The sequence below is a fragment of the Protopterus annectens genome, chromosome 2.part1, assembly GCF_019279795.1.
Source record: "Protopterus annectens isolate FY-2018-M chromosome 2.part1, PAN1.0, whole genome shotgun sequence".
In the NCBI taxonomy this organism is placed as follows: Eukaryota; Metazoa; Chordata; order Ceratodontiformes; family Protopteridae; genus Protopterus; species Protopterus annectens.
In genome coordinates this window covers 1564196469-1564220524 of record NC_056729.1, presented here as the reverse complement: position 1 = coordinate 1564220524, position 24056 = coordinate 1564196469, and the positions used below count along the sequence as shown (strand labels likewise).

The window sequence follows — 24056 nt, the reverse complement described above, 5'->3', positions numbered from 1 at the left end:
CAAGAAAAGGAGTGTGTCAGCACGGGTTCATATTATTCTAATGGGATGGTTAAGGGTCGGCACTGGTTTACCTTTGTAGCTACCCTTTGTATGTAGGGTAGGCACTCGTTTACCTATGTAGTTTACCCTTTGTGCAAGGGCATAACAGTGGCTGTTTTCCATTCAGTTGGTATGAAGCCAGTGATATGCGTATACTTGAAAAGAGTACCCAGTGTTGTTGCTAATTCTTGCTTGAGCTCATGCAGCACACAACTGTGGATGTTGTTTGGTCCCATAGATGTTGTGTTTTTTGCCTTAGAGAGGGTATGTATGAACAGCTCTTTACAGATACAAGGTACAGGACAGTCGGTGGAGAAGTCATCGGGTACTTGTGGTGGAGACAGGGGAGTGAAGTTTTCACAACACCTGTTGGCTAATAGGTTAACAATGTCCACAGGGTCAGTATATGTTGTATAATTAACTATAAGTTTGGCACAAATCTGGGCCTTTCCTTTTAAGTTAAGAATGTAAATAAAGAATGCCTTAGGGTTGTCCTTAGTTGAGGAAGCTAATTTGCACTCGTAGTTTTCTTTGTAGGACCTTGAAAGACATCTCATTTGCTTGTATAACCTGAGGAGGGAGTGTTTCCAGTTTAGGGCTTGCTTTCGCTTACTGTTAGACAGCAAATTCTTCCTCTTATTGTAAAGCCTGTTAATGGCTGTTGTCCACCAGGCAAGTTTGCCCTTCCTTAGGAGCTTGTTTTGGCCATATCAGCCATGGCCGCATCAATGCAGTTACACAGGTGCTTGTATGAAGCTTTGATGTGTAACTTGTCCTACTCGCTGGCTCCATTTGAGGTGGGGGGTGCAGTACAACTGTTCTTCCACTCCTGTAAGAAGTAATAGTCTGTTTTGGAGAAGTTTTTCAGTTTGTATGTTTAGTTTTTGATGGGTGGGGCACGGTGTGCTACTTACAGTGAATGATACTGTTTGTGGTCAGTTCTCACTAGGTAAGACCTCAGAGTGAGTGCACTACAGTACTCCCCCCATATTGGTAAGCACAACATTCAGGATGTTGCCAGGCCTTGTGGAGGTGTTAACCTGCTGGTCAAGGGCATTGTAGTTTACGAAGTCAAGGAACCTGTGGGCAAGTGAGTCAGAGCATATGTAATTTATACAGTCAACGGATGGGTAGCTAAAGTTGCATAAAACCATGGTGTTTGGATGTATCTTGATAGACTCGTAAAGATCCAAATAGACAGAAAGTGGAAGTCCTGAGTTTTAGAGGGTGTGCTGTAGCTGGCATTGACTGGAATAGGTGTCCTAACAACATTTAATTGCAACTGAGTTATCTGCACAGAATCCTAATGTGGGATGCCACTGTCCTTAGCTGCAGTGTAAAGTCCTGAGGGAAATGGTGGATAGCATGTCTGGAAAAGTCTTGGTGTTATCCACCATATCAACCATGGTGACAGGCACTGAACAGCCATATGATGACCCACAAAACAGGGATAAATGTTGAAGCAAGTACTTTTTCTGTCCATGTTGACTAGTTATCCTAGGTAATGGTAGGTACATACCCATGTAATGGGATATGTAAGCAGAGAAGGCAGTCGTGTCTGTATTCCATGACAGCGATGCCACACACCCTAGCCTGGAGTAGGACACAGTCGTAAACAGTGTCTGTTGCTGAGACACTTGAGTACATGTGTGATGTGGCAGATCCTGGCAGTGTGCAGACAGCTGAACATGTCCTTTTTGGTCAACTTGGCCAGTTGGACATCCATGTCTGTAAACAAGAACTTACCTGTGACTGTAACATGCTTGATTTCACCGGGGAAACATAAATATTCGGACCCAGCATCTGTCCACATTTATCCAGGAATGACAAAATCTGAGGCTTTCTTGTGGTTCCATACTGATTTCTTTGGAATCCCTCCAAAGACACAGCAACACCTGCAATGGAATGACAGATGTGTACAACTCTTAAATTATTTCTGTTACTGGCATTTACCATTATTAGCCATGACCATGAATACCAATGGGTGGTCACATTCGACAGGCATCACACTGTTCAACATCCTGTGTAGCACTTATGCCCTCCTAACAGTGTTTACAGTCCAAGCCGTTGTGTAGTGTGCTCCCTGTCACCTTTGCAGATGATGATTGCTGGTTCCTATGACACATTTTAACTTCTGTGACCATGTACTAATAATGTCTGATGCACGGTGTGAGAGAGCATTACATTATGCAGCTGTCACAAAGTTGATGGCAAAGGGTATGTGTAACATGATATTTTTTTTGGTATCCAAAAGTTATGTGTATATGGTCTACACACATTAACACATAGAGCACAGTGCTATGAAGTATGCGTGTGGATCTCTGCCTGCGGTATTCAGGAGAACTTTGAGTAAGATGTGCAATATACCAAAAGGCCACACAGCATGGCCTGGTACAGTGACTTGTACAAAGGTAGACAGTAAAATTCTGAAGGAACGATTGACAGTCTGCACTCATGACACTGTAAATAGCACTACAGTCCGGTGCATTACTGCCTGACCTGACAAGTTCAGTTAGTACAACTGGAATTGGAAGCTGCAATCCTTAGTTCACTGAAGGTTGCAGGCCTTCTAAGTTGTGTTTCCTGTACACCTTTTTTTCTTACTTTTTGGAGAGACTGTAGCATAAGTTGTAATGTCAAAATATGAAGGACTCTGGCTGAGTAGTGTGTCTTTTGCACATTAGCAACTCAATCGATGAGCAGTTTAACATTATAAATGAAAATATGCAGAAAGACAGGAGTGGCGCAAAGAAAAATTTCTGATGCAGGCCAGGGACAAGTGAATTGCTTAACAGTTTGCTTTTGATTTTGAGAACATCATAGTAACTACAAAAAATGCAGTACTTACATGTGTAATGCAAGTGCTACTTATTTTCTGAAAATATTCATTAAGCAACCCACCCCCCAAAAAAAACAAAACAAAACAAAAACAAATGTTTCACTGCATGGACTGTACAATACAGTGAGTTTTCAGTACATTATTTTTACCGTGCCAGTATCATGGACTCAGGTATGCAAATTACTGTTTTGCTGTAATTCAGAAAATGTGCAGACGAGTAGAATGTCAGGAAATTAAAAAAAAAAAAAAAAAAAAAGCATGTCACAAGACAGCTGTTCCACAAAAAGAAATGGGCATGCACAAATAAGTTAACATAACAATGTCTTGTGTACATAAATAGTGTTAAATTAAAAGTCACCAGTAATAACGCACACTGAAAGACTCAAGAATTTTATGAAACTTGCTCCAAAAATTAAATAAAAAGTGTTTAAATAAATAAATCTTTCTACTGCTGGCTAACTAATTAAATACAGAAATAATTCTTACTGCAGGCAGAGGGGAAGAAAGTTACATCAGAAGTCCCTTCCTTTAATTCTGAGTTGTCAGTTGCACTGACAGTTTTAACACCTCTACACTACTTTTGGGAGGGGGGGGGGGGCTGTCAATTCATGTTGGAGTACAAAAGAACACCTAGAACAAAGGCCTCCAATTTAGCTATTTCTCTGACTGCACCTAGATAACTTCAAAGTATAGTGTAAAAGAAGCTCTGAGCAAAACAAATGAGGATGATTAGCAACAGCAAAGAAGCAGCCCTCTTACAGAAAGAATACAAAATGACAGTGAGTCACACATTTCCCACTATATGTCAATGGCATGGGAATTCAAAGTTACTTCCTTATGTCTGGCATGAGTCACAGAAAGAAGACTTATAATGGTTTATGGGAAAGAGAAAGTGTTGAAGCAGAAGATGATCACGTTGCTATATCAAGCCCCATCAGTAGCCATGTTGTGGTAAACAGGCTAAAATTACAATTATGCAATGACCCCCCCCACTAAATATTCAAAAACGTGCACACTGATTGGTCAGCGTGCACGTTGTAAATCAGAGTTATAGTAATGGAAAACGGTCCGGTCGCCCGGACATTTTCCATTACTATAACTCTTTTTTTACAGCAACGGAGAACGCAAGATCTCCGTTTATCTTCACATTGTCTCACTATGTTAAACGAGTTTAACATTCCGAGACAGCTTTAAAAAAGCAACAGAGATTCTCTGTTGCTTTTTTTAAAGCTGTCTCACTATGTTAAACTCATTTAACATAGCGAAACAGTTTTTAAAAAGCAACGGAGATCTTGCTTTCTCCGTTGCTTTTTTCAAAACTGTCTCGCTATGTTAAATGGGTTTAACATAGCGAGACAGCTTTAAAAAAGCAACGGATATTCTCCGTTGCTTTTTTTAAAGCTGTCTCGCTATGTTAAACTCATTTAACATAGCAAAACAGTTTTTAAAAAGCAACGGAGATCTTGCTTTCTCCGTTGCTTTTGCCCACAGCTCTGATGTACTGCATAGGCATGCGCAGTACATCAGAACTGCCGCAGAATACCAGACAGCTGCGGAAGGGCAGCAAGGAAGCATTATACAATGCCATTATTTAAGAAAAGTAATTATTTTTTTCTTAAATAATGTCATTGTATAATAGCAATAACCCACTTCTGGGTGTGGGTAATGCTGGATTTACCCATGGTTGGCTTTGTTTGGCCACTTGGGCTTCGCCCTCGTGATCAAACCACACCAACCGTGGGTAAATCCAGCATTACCCACACCCAGGTGTGGGTTATTGCTATAATAAAGCATTTAGAGTGATTTTGAGGTGTTAAAATAAGTCTAGAAACAAAGATAGACTGAAAAAAACATATTTTTAGTTATAGGGTAGAGTTTTCCTTTAATGCTTAAAATGGAGACTAATGTTTTCTGCTGACTTAAATGTACTGCTTATTATTATCAAAAGTTTTTTCACAGTTTACATCATTCATTCTGAGCAATGGAAATATGTAATTTAAAGCTGAGTATTAATGACACATATTACTGGCATTCAATAAAGTATGGTTCTGAATAATGCTAATATCTGATGCTCTTACAATGGTTGTAATTAAAATTTAGTTTGTAGTTTACCTAATCCAAGGCAAGAAACTCTAAGTCCAGACTTTCCAAGGTTCCTACAGAAAAACAAAAATAAACTTTAGTGAATACTCTGTTAATAAACAATACAGATTACAAATTACAAAAACAAAGTAATCTCATTCTAGAAAAGAAGACAACTATTAAATAAATGTGAATGACTACTGTAACACAAAACCAGATTTTTTTAAACTTATAAGCTTAAAACTTTGACTACATACCAGGAAGATCTACCCCTAAGTATTAATAGGATATTAACAAAGAGAAGCAAGGACTACTCTAAGGGAAAAGTAATAAGCAGTCTGTACAAAACCTTAATAAGAAATGCAGAAAATGAAAAGAAGAAATGTTGACTTAAGACTTCTTAGGAAAAGGGAACTGGAATGCCCATATCTAGAGAGCTTTGACTGCATGCACTCCAGGCTCCAAGATATGTTACCATCTCAAGAAGATACTGCTTCTTGGGTAGCAATGTCTTAAGTATTTTTACATACTTGTTAGGTTGCTGAGGATGTTTCCGTCTACTCACTAATGCTCTTGGAGATCCATTCAGGGAGATGCTGGGGATTGTTTTCACATTTTTTTTTGGGGGGGGGGGGGTTGCCCAGGTCTGGACCTTATTAAGAAAGAACTACAGAATATTTTAACCTGCCAAGGAATAGGCCCAAATTTTCTGACTGCTAAGATGCGTCTTCTGGGTACTGTCAGACAAAGAACTAGACTTTAATCATCGAGTCCTTATCTCTCTCTCTCTTCATGTAGAGTGCATAATAAATAGACAAATGGAAGCAAATAATCCCTCCTGCTGGTCAAGATTTAGTGAAGTTAACGAATGACCTCAGGGAACTTGAAACTATGGCGACAAACAATAAATTACCCTAAAATATGGCATAAATGACAAATATGTACTACAGCTGTGGACTCTCCAGTAGTTGGAGAATAAGAAATAACAGTCTTGAGTGTTTTTGGTTATATGTTACAATAATAAACTAACAATAAGATCAGTGTTCCATTATATTATTAGATTAGTCTTATTAATAATCTGTTATTTTTATTTTGCAATAAGCACTGCTGTCAACATTTGCAGATTATGTCAGCATGGTTTGGCATCTACCTCTCTGAAGTTTGGCATCTACTTCTCTGAAGTACAGGCCAACACTAAGGGACTCTGGCTAACAAAGTTTGCAGATGACTGCAAACTGGGAGCCATTAAAGAAACAGATGCTTGGTGCCAGAGCCATGGGCTCAAGCTCAATGCTAAGAAATGTATAGTCATCCCCTTTGGGAAAAAACATGCACCCGTGAATTACCACATAGGTGGCAGTACACTAAACACCGAAAGTGTGATAAGAGACTTAGAGACACAGGTGGACAGTGGTCTCACCTTCGATAACCACATCGCCACAACAGTCAGTAAATCCTTCTATGTGGCACACCTCATCACTAAGGGCTTTTCATCCAGAAAAAAGGAGGTCATTGTCCCACTGTACTCATCCCTCATTAGACCCATTACAGAATACAATGCCCCGTTTGGTATGTACCTCTCAAGACATCTGCAACAACTGGAAAGGCTGCAGAAATACCTCACTAAAAGAATCACAGGCCTAAAGCAGATGCCCTATGCTGACCGTCTAAAAAAACTCCACCTATACTCTGTCACATATCGTCTACTCAGAGGCGATCTCTGCTTAACATACAAGGCCACGTCATACCCAGAGCTGTTGGACATGCTACGCTTAAAGAAATCCCAATCCCTCAGAGCCACACGCTCGAGGGATCTAAACCTTGTCATCACAATGAACAAAACATGCTGGAGGGATAGGTTCCTGATCCAGAGACTCCCCAGACTCTGGAATAGACTGCCTATGCATGTCAAGCACAGCCCCTCTTTGGCCCTCTTCAAAAGGAACCTTGACAATTGGATGGGAAATAGGAAATTTACCCCGGGGATCACATCAGTCACCCTGCTAGACAGGGGTCCAGGGAAGTAAATAATGCGGGAAGAAATAGTCAAGGAATTGTTATGGCTAGGCTTGTATAGGCCCTAGGGCCGATAGCCTAGTACCAACCTATGAACCTACGAACAAAGTTTTTTTTTTTTTAAATCAGAAAAACATAACCGATGACAGAAGATAGAAACACCCACATACACACACAGAATGATGAGCACCATACCCACCCTAAAGTCCCAGCACTCTGTACAGTATTTAGAATCACAGATACTAAAAAATACGTAGAAAAATTCCCTCTTTCATTAAGAGTAAAATAATAACACCATGACAATTCAGAGGTAGCTATGAAGCGCTGGGATGTCTAAAAATGTGCATTCTAAATGCACTCATAAAACATCATTAGCTCACCTACTGTACCCTTTCCTGCAAGAATGTCCAAATAAACGGATAGGGAGCTGCAACATAAATTAAAAAAAAATGCTAGAAAACATTTAAAATACGTAGCCTCCATGAAGCAGAAATCCCTTTATCACAGTTCAAGGCACTGTAATGCACATCACATTAAATCAATATTGCTAGTAAACTCCATGTCCACACCCACAGGCATGTCTCATTACAAGTGCATACCTCCAAAAGATCATGTCACAACTACCATATCCTCCCCTTAGTCAGGCTCCTACTTCCATTATTTTTCTAATCCTATATCCAGATATTAATTTCCTTTATCCTGCTCCACTGCTGCAGAGTCCTCACTCAGATAATGCAGAAATTACACCTGTCCATTGCTGAATGGAATTCTGTGTCAGCACTGAAACAAAAACATCTTTAACTTTAGAATTGCTAAAATGATAACTTGTACCTTAGCTTATGGCAGCCAAAAACTATGCCAGCTGCTTTATGCTTTTCTCAGAGAAATCATGAACCACCCATACCCAGGTCATCTATCAACAGTTGTCCTCCTACTCATAGCCTGCTTTAAGCACATGCAAACCCTGTGGTGGCTGGGAGGCCCTGATCCTGGGGCACCCCAAACACAACTAGTTATCTTATTTTAATATTTTGTAGCATGTCCGTCAAACCAACAAAAGCAAGCAAAGCAATCTTGTGTATGTAATACACCAGGTGGGTTATAACAACAAAGATATCTCTGGTTATAGTAGCAATCTTCTGACAGTAACAGGTTTCACAATTTCATTTAACTATACCAAAGATGCATTGAAAGGAATTGCTGAACAACTGGAGGCCACTTCGCAGGTGGCATGGCAGAATCGAATTGCGTTGGATATGCCCCTGGCCAAAGAAGGAGGAGTTTTCAGGATGTTTGGGACTTTATATTCCAAACAACACTGCGCCTGATGGAAGTATCACTCGAGCTTTGAAAGGTTTGGAGATGTTATCCGAAGAATTGGCAGAGAACTCTGGGGTAAGTAATCCCTTTACAGACTTTCTACAAGCGTGGTTTGGAAAATGGAGTCATCTCATCAGCAGTTTCCTGGTGTCCGTTGAAGTCGCTGTGGCTGTCGTGGTGGTATGTGGTTGCTGTTGTATACCCTGTATCAGAGGTCTTCTACAAAGACTGGTTGATACTGCTGTTACGAAGACGATGTACCAGCAATTGCAACAGACTGGTGAAAGTGAATACATTGAAACGTGACTCTCTGCAAATGTTTTTGAAGTTTAAAAATTTGTCTTGCCAATGAAGTAATGTATGCAAAGAAAAACTTACTTTTTACCATATATTGCTGAAATAAAAGACAAATAAAAGTGTTTTCAGGGGGGGAAATGTTAAGAGAAAAAGTTTTAAAACATACTGTTATTTGTCTTTTTCCTGTCCTTGCAAAATGAACATGTTATTTGTTGGGATATGCCTATCAAAGATGGGCCTCATCTGTGATCAAAATGCAGCATTGCTTATGAACCTGAATAATAACCGTTTTCTGCATTTCAGAATAAAGAGATTTGGTTATAGCTTGGTGAAGCCTGGGATAAGGACGCACGGCCGAGTAAGAGTTAATTTACTGAAGCAAGCTGTGTGTCCTGGAAAATTTGAGCTACCATTGTTGAACTGAACATTCTGTACTTCTTGAACATTCTGTACTAACTGTTGGTTTGAGGTGATTTGTGATAAACATGTTTATCCTATATGTTTTTCATAGCCAACTGTCAACGGTCAGAAATCTAACAAAAAGTTGTTTTGCTTGCAGTATAAAAGTTGATGTCAGTAAACAAGTTGACCAGAGGAGATCATCTTGGCCAACATGCTGTGTAATCTGGTTAGCTGCTAATAAAGAAGTTTTTCATCACCTGAGGCAGATGCGACTCGTCTGAATTTTTCTTCTGACAGATTTTCAGGAGTGGTTTTCTCTTTCCATAAATTTCTGTAAATATTTGCAGAACACTAGATACTGCAATTCTAAACTTATTTGTTTGAGAATTTTGAGCAAAGCTAAAAATAATAATCCTGAATGATTTACTGGCAAATCAAACTTTTTACAAGGAACATAGTAAAATTATGAGGCAAAATCAGAGACACTGTGAAATCAGGGACAGTGACAGGTATGCATTATTTCTATAACTAAATAAAAGTGACTTAGTCTGCTGCTGTTTGACAACTGCTAAACAACAGTCACTGATCTGTTGTGTTAGTACCAGTATTGCACAATGTATTGCCATTTTTTGAAATAAATGCAAAATTAATATTGCTATGGCTTATGCTTGTGTGTGTATGCATTACAGTGTAAACCAACAAGTTGCTGTAATTTATTTCACTTTCTAACACAATCATCATAGGTTCATAGGTGTGTACTAGGATAATGGCCCTGGAGCCTTTACAAGCTTAGCCCTTAGGATTACCCTGGCATCATGCCACCCAACCTTAGTTCCCAGTGCTTCTGTCGAGTAAAGCCACTGGAGTGATCCCTGGGGTGAATTTTCTATTTCCCATCCACTCATCAAGATTTCTCTTGAAGAGGGTCAGTGAGGTGCTCTGCTTGACATGTATGAGAAGTTTATTCCATAGCACGGGCAGTCTCTGGGTTATGAACCTGTCCTTCCAGCATGTTCTGTTGACTGTGGTAATGAGGGTGAGGTCTCTGGAGCGTGTGGTGCGGAGGAATTGGGATTTCTTTAGATGTAGCATTTCTAACAGAGCTGGGTCAGACATGGCTTTGTAAGTCAAGCAGAGATCACCTCTAAGTAGGCGATACGAGACAGAGAATTCAGCAGTGCCATTGTGCTTGTGTGTGTGTGTGTGTGGGGGGGGGGGGGGTTGCACAGTAAAAGTGAAAAGCTGACCATATTTCCTTTTACTTACCATCACAAACATAGACCTTACACAAGATAGCTAACTACCTTTGGAGTTTTAGCAGGAAGAGGATGTACAAAAATAAGAAGTTATGTACTTACCATAACGTTCCATGTTAGTTGTCTTCTTCTCGCCTTCTTTCTTGCTGGATGGGTTCGGAGCCGAACCTCAGCTCCGACTCGGCCAATACTAAAGCTCGAGAGCTAATTCCACCGGCTCGAGGCTCCCCTATATCCCACAATGCTAGGCGGTAACCACTCAGATCTCGTTTGATAGCTAAACCAAGCAGTTCTGGTCTCCATAGTATGGAGAAAAAAGAACCCACCTCTATATAAACCTGAATGTAAGCTACCATAAACATAAGAGGGGGACTAGAGGTGGTAGAACATGTGGGAAGGAAACTCCAAGGACGATCCCAAAATTTCCTATCGGTCTGTCCAGGCTAGGGGGAAGGAGGGTTGGACACAAGAAAGAAGGCGAGAAGAAGACAACTAACATGGAACGTTATGGTAGGTACATAACTTCTTAATGTTAAGTTGTCAATCTCGCCTTCATTCTTGCTGGATGGGACCGCGTCCCTAGCACCTTATTCCGGGTGGCCTATCGGAACAGACTCTTGAGAACAGTGGAACCAAAGCTGGCACGGTTTCTGGAGACCATATCCAATTTGTAATGTAAAATGAAGGTATGAGGAGAAGCCCAAGTGGCTGCTGCGCAAATGGAATCTATAGGCAGCCTGTCCTGAAAAGCTACAGATGTAGCTAATGCCCTAGTTGAATGAGCTCTAGGTCTTGAAGGCAGTTTTTGATGTCTGATTTCATAGATGAAGGTAATTATAGAGGTAAGCCATCTTGAAAGGGACACCTTAGTAACTGGAAGGCCCAATTTCCTTCCATAAGACAGGAAAAGTTGATCAGATTTCCTGAACTGTTTAGTCCTGTCTAAATAATATCTAAGTTGGCGGTGAATGCCTAGAAAATGTAACTTTTGTTCCGACCTGTTGGAATAGTCAGGGAAGAATACTGAGAGATCAATCGTTTGGTTCAGATTTGCCTCAGAGGAAACTTTAGGTAGGAAGGACGGATTAGTCTGGAGGGACACCCTATCTTTGTGGAAAACTAAGTAAGGAGGACGACTGCACAGAGCATGAAGTTCAGATACCCTTCTAGCTGAAGTTATGGCTACTAGAAAAAGTGTTTTCCATGAGAGCAGCTTAAGAGGGCATGAAGCCGCTGGTTTGAAGGGGGGGAGGATCAAGGATGCCAGAACCAAATTCAAGTCCCATTGAGGTGGGGGATCTTTGATTGGGGGCTTGAGCAGAAAAACACCTCTTAAAAAGGCTTTGCAGAGCTTATGGGACATGATACTGGAGTCTGAGACTCCTACATGAAAATTAGATATAGCAGCTAGTTGTACTCTAATGGTAGATGAAGAAGAGCCTAAATGGAAGAGCTCTGCCAGAAAGTCTAGGACAGACTGGATAGGTGCAGTGAAAGGGTCTATATTCTTTGATGCTGCCCAGAAGGAAAAACGTTTCCATTTACTATTATAAATCTTCCTGGTAGAAGATTTGTGAGAGGCTATCAGGATGTTCCAGACCGAATGAGAGATTAAGGGAAGCCTAGCTAGGGTAGGAATTGGAGAAACCACGCTGTGAGGTTGAGAGAATGAAGGGAGTGGTGCAGCTGGCCCGACTGGTGGGTCAACAGATCTGGCACCGGGTCCAGATGCCAAGGCTGCTCCAACAGGTAATGATGGAGGAACGGAAACCATATCTGTCGAGGCCAGTAAGGGGCAATGAGGATCATTGTAACTCTCAAGGCGATAGCTTTCGGAATTAATTGAGATATCAGTGGAAAAGGGGGAAAAGCATACAGAAGTCCCCGGGGCCAATCGTGGACTAGAGCGTCTCTGGTGGGATGGCCTGGTAACGGGAAGAGAGTGAAGAAGTCGTGACACTTGCTGTTTTGGGGAGTAGCAAAAAGATCGCAGCAAGGCTGGCCCCATCTTTGGAAGACTTCTTCCAGCACTGATTTCTTCAGAGACCACTCGTGGGACATCAGAATGGCCCTGCTCAACTTGTCCACAATGACGATGGACTTCCCGGGAATGTGCGTTGCTATCAGAAAACGCTGAGAAGAAATCGCCCACTGCCAAAGTCTGAGTGCCTCTCGACATAAGGGGTAGGATCTGGTTCCGCCCTGTTTGTTGATGTACCACACTATGGACATGTTGTCCGTCTGAATTGCAATAGTCCCCGTGGGAAGAGAGTCCTGAAGGGCTTGCAACGCTAAAAGCACTGCTCTCATCTCCAAGACATTTATGTGCAAGTGGCACTCGAAAGGTTGCCACGTGCCCTGGACTGTCCAGCCCTGATAATGCCCCCCCACCTGATCAGGGAGGCGTCCGTTGTCACCGTGGCGACTGGGGGGGGAGGAACAAAAGGTCTGCCTTGGAGAACTTGAGGTGATGTGATCCACCAAGACAGGTGATTCTTGCATGATTGAGTTATTAATATGATGTGAGACATCGGGAGCTGTTGGAAGGACCATTGAGTAAACAGCATCCATTGGAGGATCCTCATGTGGAAACGAGCTAAGGGGAGAAGGGTGATAGTAGCTGCCATGAGTCCTAATACCTTCAAGACTACCCTGGCTTTGACTTTGTTGCATTGTAATAGAAGGTAAACTTGTTTGTGGATATCTAACACTCTTTGCTCTGTAAGTCTGGCAGAAAGATTGAGTGTGTCTAAAGTGGCGCCTATAAAGGTAATAGATTGACAAGGCGACAAGGCAGATTTTTCGAAATTTATTAAAATGCCTAGAGCTTGGCAAGTTTGGATGGTGAAGTCTCTGGCTAGAAGCAGTTGATGTCTGGTGGTGGCGGTAAGGAGCCAGTCGTCTAAATATGGAAACACTTGGAATCCTTGACGTCTCAAGTGAGCCGCGATGACTGCCATGCATTTGGTAAACACTCGGGGGGCTGTAGTGAGACCAAAGGGCAGGGCTCTGAACTGGTAGTGACTGGCTCCCAGCCTGAAGCGGAGAAACCTCCTGGAGCGTCTGTGCATTTTGATATGGTAGTACGCATCCTGAAGGTCTATCGAGCATATCCAATTGTCCTGACCCAAGAAGGGTAGAATGGACTGTAGCGTGACCATCCGGAATTTGTTTTTTTTGATATAATTGTTTAACTTGCTGAGATCCAGTATAGGTCTCCAGTCCCCTGTTTTTTTTGGTACCAAAAAGAATTTGGAGTAGATTCCGGATCCTTGCTGGTCTGTTGGGACTGATTGGATAGCTCTTTTTGATAGCAGCTTTGATATTTCTAGTGCTGCTTGTTCCCTTAGACTGGGTGGAACGTCTGGAAGGGATCCTTTGGGTTGGGAAATGGTGTGAATAAAGGGAATTTTGTAACCCTCGGATATGACTGACTGTACCCATTTGTCTTGGGTGAGGGAAAGCCAGGCTTTTGGGTACAGTGATAATCCTCCCCCGACTGCCTCCGAAGGTGGACAGCCGGGCAGCTCCTCAGGGATGCTGAAAGGGTTTATCAGAGAAAGTTTCTCTGCTACCCTGGTTTTGCGGACCTCCTCTGCCTCTAGGGTGGCGTCTATTGTTATTCCCCCCTCTGCCTCTAGAGGGGAATCGACCTTGTGCATCAGATGAGACTCCCTGAGGCTTGCGGAACCACATTTTTCCTCCCCTCTGACCTTTTGGATAAGGTCTAGAAGGGGTAGAAAAACGGACTCCCACGGCAGAGAGAGTCTTACCTTCCACCTCGCACTTAGTCAATGTATCCTTCACCTGAGGACCAAACAATGTTGAGCCATCAAAGGAGGAATTGGTGAAGGATGCCTTGAAAGGGTCCGCAAAATTGCAAAGCCACATCCAGGCATGACGTCGTAAAGCTACACCTGTGCCTGCAGCCCTACTTGCCCCATCAGCAGCATATGAGATAAGCCGCATGGAGGCGTTAACAATCGAATTCAGGGTTGCCAACTGGGAGTTCATTTTGTCTTGGAACCCCTCAGCTGTTGGATCCTGTATAGCCTCACCCATATCTTTGAGCAAATCTCTCTGGAGACGGGTGAAGTGACACAAGTAGTTCAGCGACCGCATTGAGAAGGTCGCTGACAAAAACATCCACTTACCGTACCTCTCCATGGTCCTAGACTCCTTATTAGGAGGATGGACAGGTACCGAAGGATCGGCTAACTCCTTCTTAGTGGCTGCGGCCACCACCATGGCATCAACAGAGACACCTTTTGATAGAAACTCTTTCTCCTTAGGGGCAGTAATAAATTTTGACGGTCTCCTTGGGGTAGGTTCCACTGAATCAGGGGCCGTCCAAGCCTTCCTTGCCACTACTTCCATAAGGGGGTCAAAGGGAGGGGACACCCAGGAGGTGGAAGGGCGAGAGCCAAACGCCTCAAGGTAAACTGACTCGTCCTCTGAAGGGTTAAGGGCGGGCCAGTTCCCCCTCTGTTTCAGGATTTCAAGGATGTCAGCAAAGGAGACATCCTCAGAGGGGGACCGAGGGGAACCTTCAGATTCCTCCAAGTCAGTGTCAGAGGTGATAGACTCAGGGGAGTCAATGTGCTTCCTCTTGCACTGTCTCTTCCGAGGGGGTTCTCCTACCAGATCAGGAGAGGCCTCGGAAGAGAAGGAAATTCCCAATGGGGAAACCTGAGGAGCTGGCTCTCTGTGGTCTGACACAAGGGGATGGGTAGAAATCACCGCAGGCACTGAAGAGGGAGGAGCTGACGGAGCCAACTGTCGGGTAGACACTGGGTCTAACACGCTCCGCATGACCTCGAAGGCGCCCTATCAGGCAAGGCCGGAGGTCCCCGCTCCGAGGAGACAAGGACCCCCCCGGCACCGACAGGGATGGCTCCGAGGCCGATGTCGGAGCCGAACTCACCAGCGCCGACGCTCCAAGAGGGAGAACGGGGTCGGACAAGGGTCCGATGCCACTCGCCCCCTCTGAGCCGACGAGGGAAGCCCGGTGCCAAGATCCCTCCAATGAGGAAATCGGGGCAGACGACAGAGCGGAAACGGAAGGTATCGGCTCCGAAGCACCAATAGCCACGGCTCCGAACTCAAAGGAGTCAGAGGAGGAATAAAATTAGGGATGGAAATAGCCGCTGACTGTTGAGTAGGGCTATGCAGCATTTGGGCCAGTGCCTCGGACTTGAGAAGTCTACTCACCACCCTTTGTAAATCATGGTTGGACAGCCTGGAGGACCGAGAGGAGTGAGACCTATGTCCCCGTTCTGATAGAAGAGGAGATCCCGGCACTGAATGGATGGAGCCGATGGAAGGGGACCTAGACCTCTTCTTAGCAGGTGGCTCCGATAAGCCTATCGGAGCCAACTGAGTCTTGTCAACCTCGGCTCCAGCCGGAGCCGAGGTGATAGTATGAGATTTGGAAACATCGGCTCCAGCTGGAGCCGATGTCGAAGCCGATCTAATGCTTCCAGGGGACGGCTCAGAAACTGGAGCCGACAGTCTGGAAGTCTTAGAAGGCTTCCCCGACACAGACTGGGTCGGGGGGCCTTCAGGCTTTAACAAGCCACGTAATATCAATTTATTTTTGCGTTCCTGCAGGACTCTAGGGCTGAATGCATGGCATACAGCACATGAGTCCTGCAGGTGCAAAGGTCCCAGGCAATATACACAAGAAGTGTGACCGTCTGTCAGAGACATTTTCTGATGGCACGAATCACACTTCTTGAAGCCTGAGACCTTGGAGTCTTTAGACATCCTAACTCAGTGTAAAAACTGAAGCACAACACACAAACACACCCTTAATCAAAATAAAAATCCAGTCACACTGAAGGACTAGGGGAAGGAGAGGGAGAGGGCCAAAGGCCTATAAGTTAAGAAGGGAATAAAAAGGGATTTCAGACACTAGAGGGGGACCCGATTTAAACTAATGAAATACTATAAATAAAACTATGGAAAAAGGAAAAATATAGGGGTTGAAATAGAAGTTTCTAAACCAGAAAACTTACTAACCTGCCAGAGCCGGTAGAAGAAGCACCTCGTCAGCTAAGCGGCAAACGAGATCTGAGTAGTTACCGCCTAGCATTGTGGGATATAGGGGAGCCTCGAGCCGGTGGAATTAGCTCTCGAGCTTTAATATTGGCCGAGTCGGAGCCGAGGTTCGGCTCCGAACCCATCCAGCAAGAATGAAGGCGAGATTGACAACTTAACATCGGCTGTTTACTGCCACTGTGACACAATGGATCACACTGCCACCTCACAGTGCTTTGCACTGGTTGAGTTCTTGGCCATGTGGAGTTTGCATGCCCTTCCTGTCTGTGTGTGTTTATCTATGTGCGCTGGATAAACATGCAGCAGGTGAAATGGTGTTCCTCCCTTATCCCTGAAGGTGAACATGCAGAGTGTGTGTATGTGTGTGCACGGTCATGAACGCTCGTGTATGAATAAAAAATATTACTGATTTTTATCTGTTCACACACACAATAATGCTGGGACACATACATTACTCTTCTAGGCAGCATAAAAAACAGTTAACAATTAATTATGTTTCAAAAGCAAGACATAAAATATATTAGATTTTCTAGTAGTCTGGTGGCCCTCAGCACCCCAGACTGTATAAATGGATTTGGACATGGACTTAATGGTGGCCTTTGCCCTCAACCAGGCCTATTCTAAAACCAGCCTTGCTAAGATGTGTACTCATCTGTATGTTATGTGGGGGCTGGAGATTGTGTGTTCATTACTACTTTAACTTTCATCACAATCAAACCTTAGATGTGTGCACAGCTTGTATTCAGTCTGGGGACAGTGTGGTCATCGTTTCTTTGACTTTTCTCTTTACTTTACTCACAGACTTCAGATTTATATAAACCACCTCCTGCATAGCCCTAAAGCTTTGCAGCATGAACTTATGTAGGAGCAGTGTACTGTCTTTGGGCAACAAAGTGGAAAACATTACTGTAATCATCATTTGTTTTCACTGTTCTCACAATCACACATAAGGTACATATGCAAGTGGCTGCCTTTGGGGTTTAGGGGTGAGGAGGCATGCTAAGTATATGTATGACAGCAGTCACTTAAAATACATGACTGTGGCCATTTAAACCCCTGTTTTCACTCCAATCTACCGCCAGTAGGACACACAGGCACTGACCGTCTTCTCTGGGGAGGTTTGGGAGGCAGACAGTATTCCCAGATAGGATTTGCTCATCCTCACAACTCCTCTCACTTTAGTTCATTCTGAGCTACTATTTTGTCAGCTTTGAACATTAAATCTTGGTCCCAACTTATGTTTTATTAAAATAAAAACTCAAAACAGAAATTATTTTCTTGCTTATGATTTTCATTTAGGCCACCATTGGATTAAAAGGCATGGAAAGTGCTCTAAAATGTATCCCAGAGCATCTATAAACCTATAGCTTCTGGGGGCACTGACTTAATTGAGTTATTTCCAAAATGGTTATTACTGTGCTGTCTTGTTCAGGAAAGGTGTGTCAAAAGAATGCAAGGAAAATTAAACAGCACAACTGAATTTCTTTATTCAATCATAATTTTCTTCACCCTTTATTAATTACTGTCCACAAGTTTTCCTATGGTTGATAAAAATACTGTGATCTGTTTCAGTCAGAAAAGTGGTATGATTTGCCTGTCAAGGCAGCTTGTTACCATTACAGTGAGAACCTCGGTGTGGCTGATACAAGATGCTTAGTTTACATTGGTTGGACACTAGAAAGGCTGGGGAAAATTCAGGAAACATTTAAGGAATCAAGCCTGGAAAGTATAAAGATTCTACCATTCTGTACTAATAAAAGGAACGGTCTGCAACCATTTTCATTTTAAACAGTTTTACTTACACAGACGGAACAAAAATATAGTTTTGTGCCAAGTGTGGGGACTAACAGGAATAATAGCATTCCAATAATGTCTTTCCACAGTTCTTGAGCCTGTTTGTGTTGTACCATAGAGTGCTTACAAAGATTTCAGTCCCAAAGCATACAGGTATTTTCACCAACTTTCCCAAGTCTCTCCTTTAGTATGCATGATGATAGCCTTACATCCTTCCTGAGCTTCTTGGATATATCTCAAAATCTTTTCTTTCCAGGGACACCATTCAACCTACCCTAACTGCTATCTGGAGACTCCTGTCACGATCCAAGAATCAGGAATCTGAACTTAGGAGGCATGACGGCCCTGATCTAGCCTAGAAAGGCAGCTGATGCCCATTAACTTACTGCCTTTTCATGTACTTCCTTTTAAAGGGCTCCTATACTTGTACAGAGTGATGTGTTTCCCTGGCTCAGTCGCAGAATTATAAAATGTATAAGTCCCAGGCTCAGCAGTCTTTGTGTTATAAAAGATAGAATGAGATACATTTACAGACTACTGAAGAGTCACAAGAAACTTTCTTGAAGCACTCTTCACACACACACCCCTTTCAGAATGAATTGCGACTGTAATAAAGCAAACACTAAGAATGCATGACAGTCAGACAGCAGCTGAGACATCTTGGTGGTTGTTTGACAGACTGCATCTCTCCCTTTATGTAAATTCCAGGCTATGCCACTGCCTATACATGCAAGCATTCTCATCAGGGTCACATGTATCTTTGTCTTGCCTTCCCTCTGGTATCTGAACTTTTCTTGCTTTTAGAGATAACTTATTCCCCTGTGTATGTCACTTAATTCATATGCTCTTCTCCCTAAATACTCCTTGAAAGAACCCGCGTTTACCAGGAAAACAAATCTGAGTTAACTGTTTCAATAAACAAATCAATACAGTACAATTAGCAAAGGAAATTTTATCAATAAGAAGTCTGTTCAAATGTAAAAGAGAATTATTTTTAACAAAACATGGCACAATCTGCCAAATGGGCACGTTGTACTACTTTAGTCTGTACCTGTAAGATATCACAAAAATCACAATGCTGTTGCAATTCTAAGGTCATTAGTATTCAGCAACTTTTAGTAGTTATTATGAATGCTTTTCTTATAAACCACTTAAAAAGTAAAATAAAGCAAAACCAGTAAGCCAGCTTTTCAAGTGAAAATCTATCAAAAAGCATTAGCGTATCTGGCAGTATAACAAGGAAGATCACAGTTATGAGCTCCTAGCAAACATTACCCAATAATCCAATCCAGGATTTAATTTCCCTCAGTTTTTACCTTTATTTTGAGTTTATCACTTAACCACATCAAGTTTTACCAGCCAAGCTGCACTTGAAGTGTCATGTAGCCTAGCAGGTATTAATCAACTTACAAAGCAAAAAAATGTTAAGTGTACCAACACCATGTGTATAGGGTTAGCAACTCAGAGCAGAACATGTAATGGATAGCCAAAATCAAGATGACAAAAGGTGGAGTGATTTTAATTAAGAGAAGATGGGGTCCTACAGAACAACAGTGGCATCTAGCTGCTTTGCTGAGGCATTTCAGTAAAAGTCTGTTTGGGACTAGGTGACAAAGGATAGCTCAACGTTCATGATTTGCCTCATGGTTTGGTGATCTTGGTTCATAGGTTCATATGACGATACCAGGCTATTGGCCCGGAGGCCCGTGTATAAGCCTAGCCAAGAATTATGCCCATGTTCCCACAAAGTCAGCACCTGCTTACTCATATTCATTAAGGATATCCACACCTCCAGGCTAGTTGCTCAGCATAATGCAGCCGGGGTTATCCAAGTGCAACTAACTCTGGGCAAAACTGCAATCCAAATTGTAGCTTGCTACAGATCACCCACCATGCCCCAGGATTCCCACTCCTCTTTTCTTGATGTACTGAAAAATATCAGGGTTCAACCAAACACCCTAATAATGGGCGATTTCAACTACCCCACCATTAACTGGGAAAACTACTCATGTACCAACTCCTTCGCTCAACGTTTTCTGGAATTCATAAACGCCAATGTCCTGGATCAACTTATCCACACCCCCACCAGGGGCAACAATATCCTGGATCTAGTCATTACCAATATGAGTGACCGGTGTTCCACACCTGAAGTCAACGCCTCATTGGTCCGCTCCGACCATAAGCTAATTACCCTAGATATCCACATCCTGCCCCCACCCCCCATTAAGGAAACCATGGTAAAAAATTTCTCCAAAGCCATCTTCATGCTTCTTAAGACAGAAGTGGTGAACTTCATGACACCCATGCAGATGGACAATACAGTTATGACTACTGAATCCTACACAATTGCACTTTATAAGCACTTACATGAGTGCATGGATCGTGCTATCCCAAACAGAACCAAGATGCTATCCTCCAAAAAAAGGAAGCCAATCTGGTGGTCCCCTGCCATAAACAAACTGTACAACAGAAGGAAGAAACTGTTGCAAAAGAGAGTAAAATCCCACGAGTGGAGGAGCTCCCTGGTCAGCCTCAGTAAGAAGCTGCGATCCCTGATAAAATCCTCCAAAGCTAGTTACAAGAACAAAATTGCCACTGATTCTAAAGACAACCACAAAGCATTCTATAGCTATGTCAAGAGTCTCAATGGCAATACTCAGATCTGCTTTGAGTTACAGCACAATGGCACTAAATATACAGACCCAAATGACACTGCCAACATCCTGGCAGATAGGTTCAGTGCTAACTTTACCCCCCTCTCACCCCCTAAAGAGCCCATCTCTATACCAGAAGAATGCAAAGTTCCTGTAATCACGGCTGCACAGGTAAAAACCACACTCTCCAAAGCCAAGAACACAGCATCCATGGGACCAGACAACATCCCAGGCTGCGTTCTACACGAACTACAGAATGAACTGGCACCCCACCTAAGTACCATGTTCAATCATAGCCTCACCTCAGGCTTTGTGCCTGCTGAATGGCACACAGCAACGGTTATCCCACTCCACAAGGGGGGAGCCACCACAGACCCCAGGAACTACCGCCCCATTAGCCTGACGAGCCATGTCTGCAAGGCCATGGAACGTATCATCATGGAACTTATAAACAAAGATATTGGTAATCTCCAAACTCTAGATCCCACCCAGTTCGGGTTTGTAAAAGGCAGATCATGTCTCCTAAACCTGATAGACTTCTTTGAAGCAGTCACCAAAGCTGTAGACAAGGGTAAGGTGGTTCACACATCCTATCTAGATCTTGCCAAGGGTTTCGACACCATCCCCCACTCTGGAATTATAGATAAACTCACTAAACTAGGTATAAATCCCTATGTCACAAGATGGGTTGCCAACTGGCTCACTGACAGAACCCACACTGTGAAAGTAGCAGACTCCAAATCCGACTTCAGACCAGTGACAAGTGGAACACCACAGGGTTCAGTCCTGGGTCCTCTCCTGTTTGGTATCTACTTCTCTGAAGTACAGGCTAACACAGAAGGTCTTTGGCTAACGAAGTTCGCAGATGACTGCAAACTAGGAGCCATAATTGAAACTCCTAACGATGTGGACATCCTACAAAAGGGCCTCACTGAGACAGATGCCTGGTGTCAAAGCCATGGCCTCAAGCTCAATGCCAAAAAGTGCATTGTCATCCCCTTTGGTAAAAACTCTGTACCCATGAACTACAACATAGGCGGTAGTATAATTAACACTGAAAGTGTGATGAGACCTTGGGACACAGGTGGACAGTAGTCTCTCCTTTGATAATCACATCGCCACAGTAGTCAGGAAATCCTTGTACGTGGCACACCTCATCAGAAAAGGTTTCTCATCCAGAAAAAAAGAGGTCATTGTTCCCCTCTACTCATCACTCATTAGACCCATTATAGAGTACAATGCCCCTTTTGGTATGTTCCTCACAAGACATCTACAACAACTGGAAAGGCCGCGTAAATACCTCACAAAGAAGATTACCGGCCTCAAACAGATGCCCTACACAGACCGTCTCAAAAAACTCCAGCTTTACTCTGTCGCATATCGCTTACTCAGAAGTGATCTCTGCCTAGCATACAAAGCTATGTCAAAACCAGAGCTGTTGGACATGCTCCACTTAATGAAATCCCAATCCCTCCGAGCTACACGCTCTAGGGACCTAAACCTTGTCACCACATTAAACAAAACATGCCGGAGGGATAGATTCCTGTCCCAGAGATTTCCCATACTCTGGAATAAACTACCTATCTATATCAAACAAAGCTCCTCATTAGCACTCTTCAAGAAAAATCTTGATGATTGGATGGGAAATAGGAAATTTACCCCGGGGATCACCTCTGTGGCTCTGCTCAACAGTGGCACAGGAAAATAATTTTCTTGGGTGGCAAAAGACAGGGTACCTTTTTGGCTGGGCTTGTATAGGCCCCAGGGCCGATAGCCTAGTACCTACCTATGAACCTATGAGCCCTGTCCAGCAGGGACACGGGTAGGATACCAGGGGTGTATTTTCTGTTTCCCATCCAGTTGTGCTCTTAAAGAAGGCTAGTGAGGTACTCTGTTTGACATGGACAGGGAGTATTCTACAGACAGGGGAGTCTTTGAGACAGAAATCTATCCCACCAACAAGTTCTATTAATGCCACAGACCAGGTTGAGGCCTTGCGTGCAGGTTGCCCGAGTGGAGTCTGACTTCTGGATATGCAGCAACTACATCAAGCCTGGGTTTCAGATGGCCTTGTATTCCAGACATAGGTCACGTCTGAGCAGTCTGTATGAGACTGAATAGAGGGACAGGTCTTTTAGCCTATCTGTACAGGATATGTGTTTGAGACCCTGGATTTTCCTGGTCAGGAACATCTGTGGTCTCTCCAGCTGCTGCATGTGCTTGGCAAGGTACATGCCAAAGGGGGCACTGTACTCGATAATGGATCTGATAAGGGAGGAGTACAGGGATGTTATGACGTCCTTGTTCCTGGATGAAATACCCTTACTTATGAGGTGGGCCATGTAGAAAGTCTTCCGTACAATGGAGGCAACGTGATGATCAAAAGTCAGGTTGCTATCAACCTGGGTGCCCAAGTCCCTCAGGACCGATCATGTGCTTAGTACGTTGTTATTAATGTGATAATTAGTGGGGATGACATTTCCCCCAAAGGGGATAATGATGCATTTCTTGGCATTCAGTCTGAGCCCATGCTTCTGGCACCAGTCATTAGTTTGGGTAAGGGCCTGTTGGAAGATGTTCACATTACTAGGAGAATTTAAGACAGCGCCCAGCTTTGCAGTCATTTGCAAACTTGGTCAGCCACAGACTATTGGTTTTGGCTTGCACCTCAGAAAAATATATCCCAAACAGTAGAGGCCCCAAGACCGATCACTGGGGTACGCCGCTCGTTACTTGTCTACTACAAGAGGTGGCTTCCCCTATTCTGACTAAGTGGGTTCTATCAGTGAGCCAGGTAGCTACCCATCTGGTAACATACGGGTTTATGCCTAGCTGGGAGAGTTTATCTATTATGCCTGAGTGGGTAATAGTGTTGAAGGCTTTGGCTAGGTCAAGGTAAGTGGTGTGCAGCGTCTTCCCCCTCATACATAGCTTTGGTGACTGTTTCGAAGAAGTCGACCAATTTTAACAGGCATGATCTCCCTTTGACAAAACCAAACTGTGCGTTGGGTCAATCGTTTGGAGGTTGCAAATGTCTTTGTTTATAAGGTCCATGATAATGCGTTCCATGGCCTTGTAGATCAGGCTAGTTAGGCTGATGGGCCTATAACTGCCTGGTTTAGTGGACGCTCCACCTTTGTGTAGAGGGATGACAGTGACTGCCCTCCATTCAGCTGGGATGAAGCCGGTCCTCAGGCTTTGGTTGAACAGGGTGCCTAATGGTCCTGACAGCTCATGCCTGAGTTCATGTAGGATGCAGTCAGGGATGTGTCAGGTCCCATGGAGGCTGTATTTTTT

At 43.4% G+C, this 24056-nt stretch overlaps 1 protein-coding gene across 1 annotated transcript in view; it reads right to left on the bottom strand.

Annotated features, from left to right (window-relative positions):
* Window positions 1–24056, bottom strand: part of KCNAB2 (potassium voltage-gated channel subfamily A regulatory beta subunit 2) — a 1357533-nt gene that overhangs the window by 1076497 nt on the left and 256980 nt on the right. The window contains exon 2 of the mRNA XM_044063012.1: window positions 4991–5034. Within this exon, the coding sequence (XP_043918947.1) occupies window positions 4991–5034 (44 nt within the window). The remainder of the gene's footprint in view (window positions 1–4990; window positions 5035–24056) is intronic.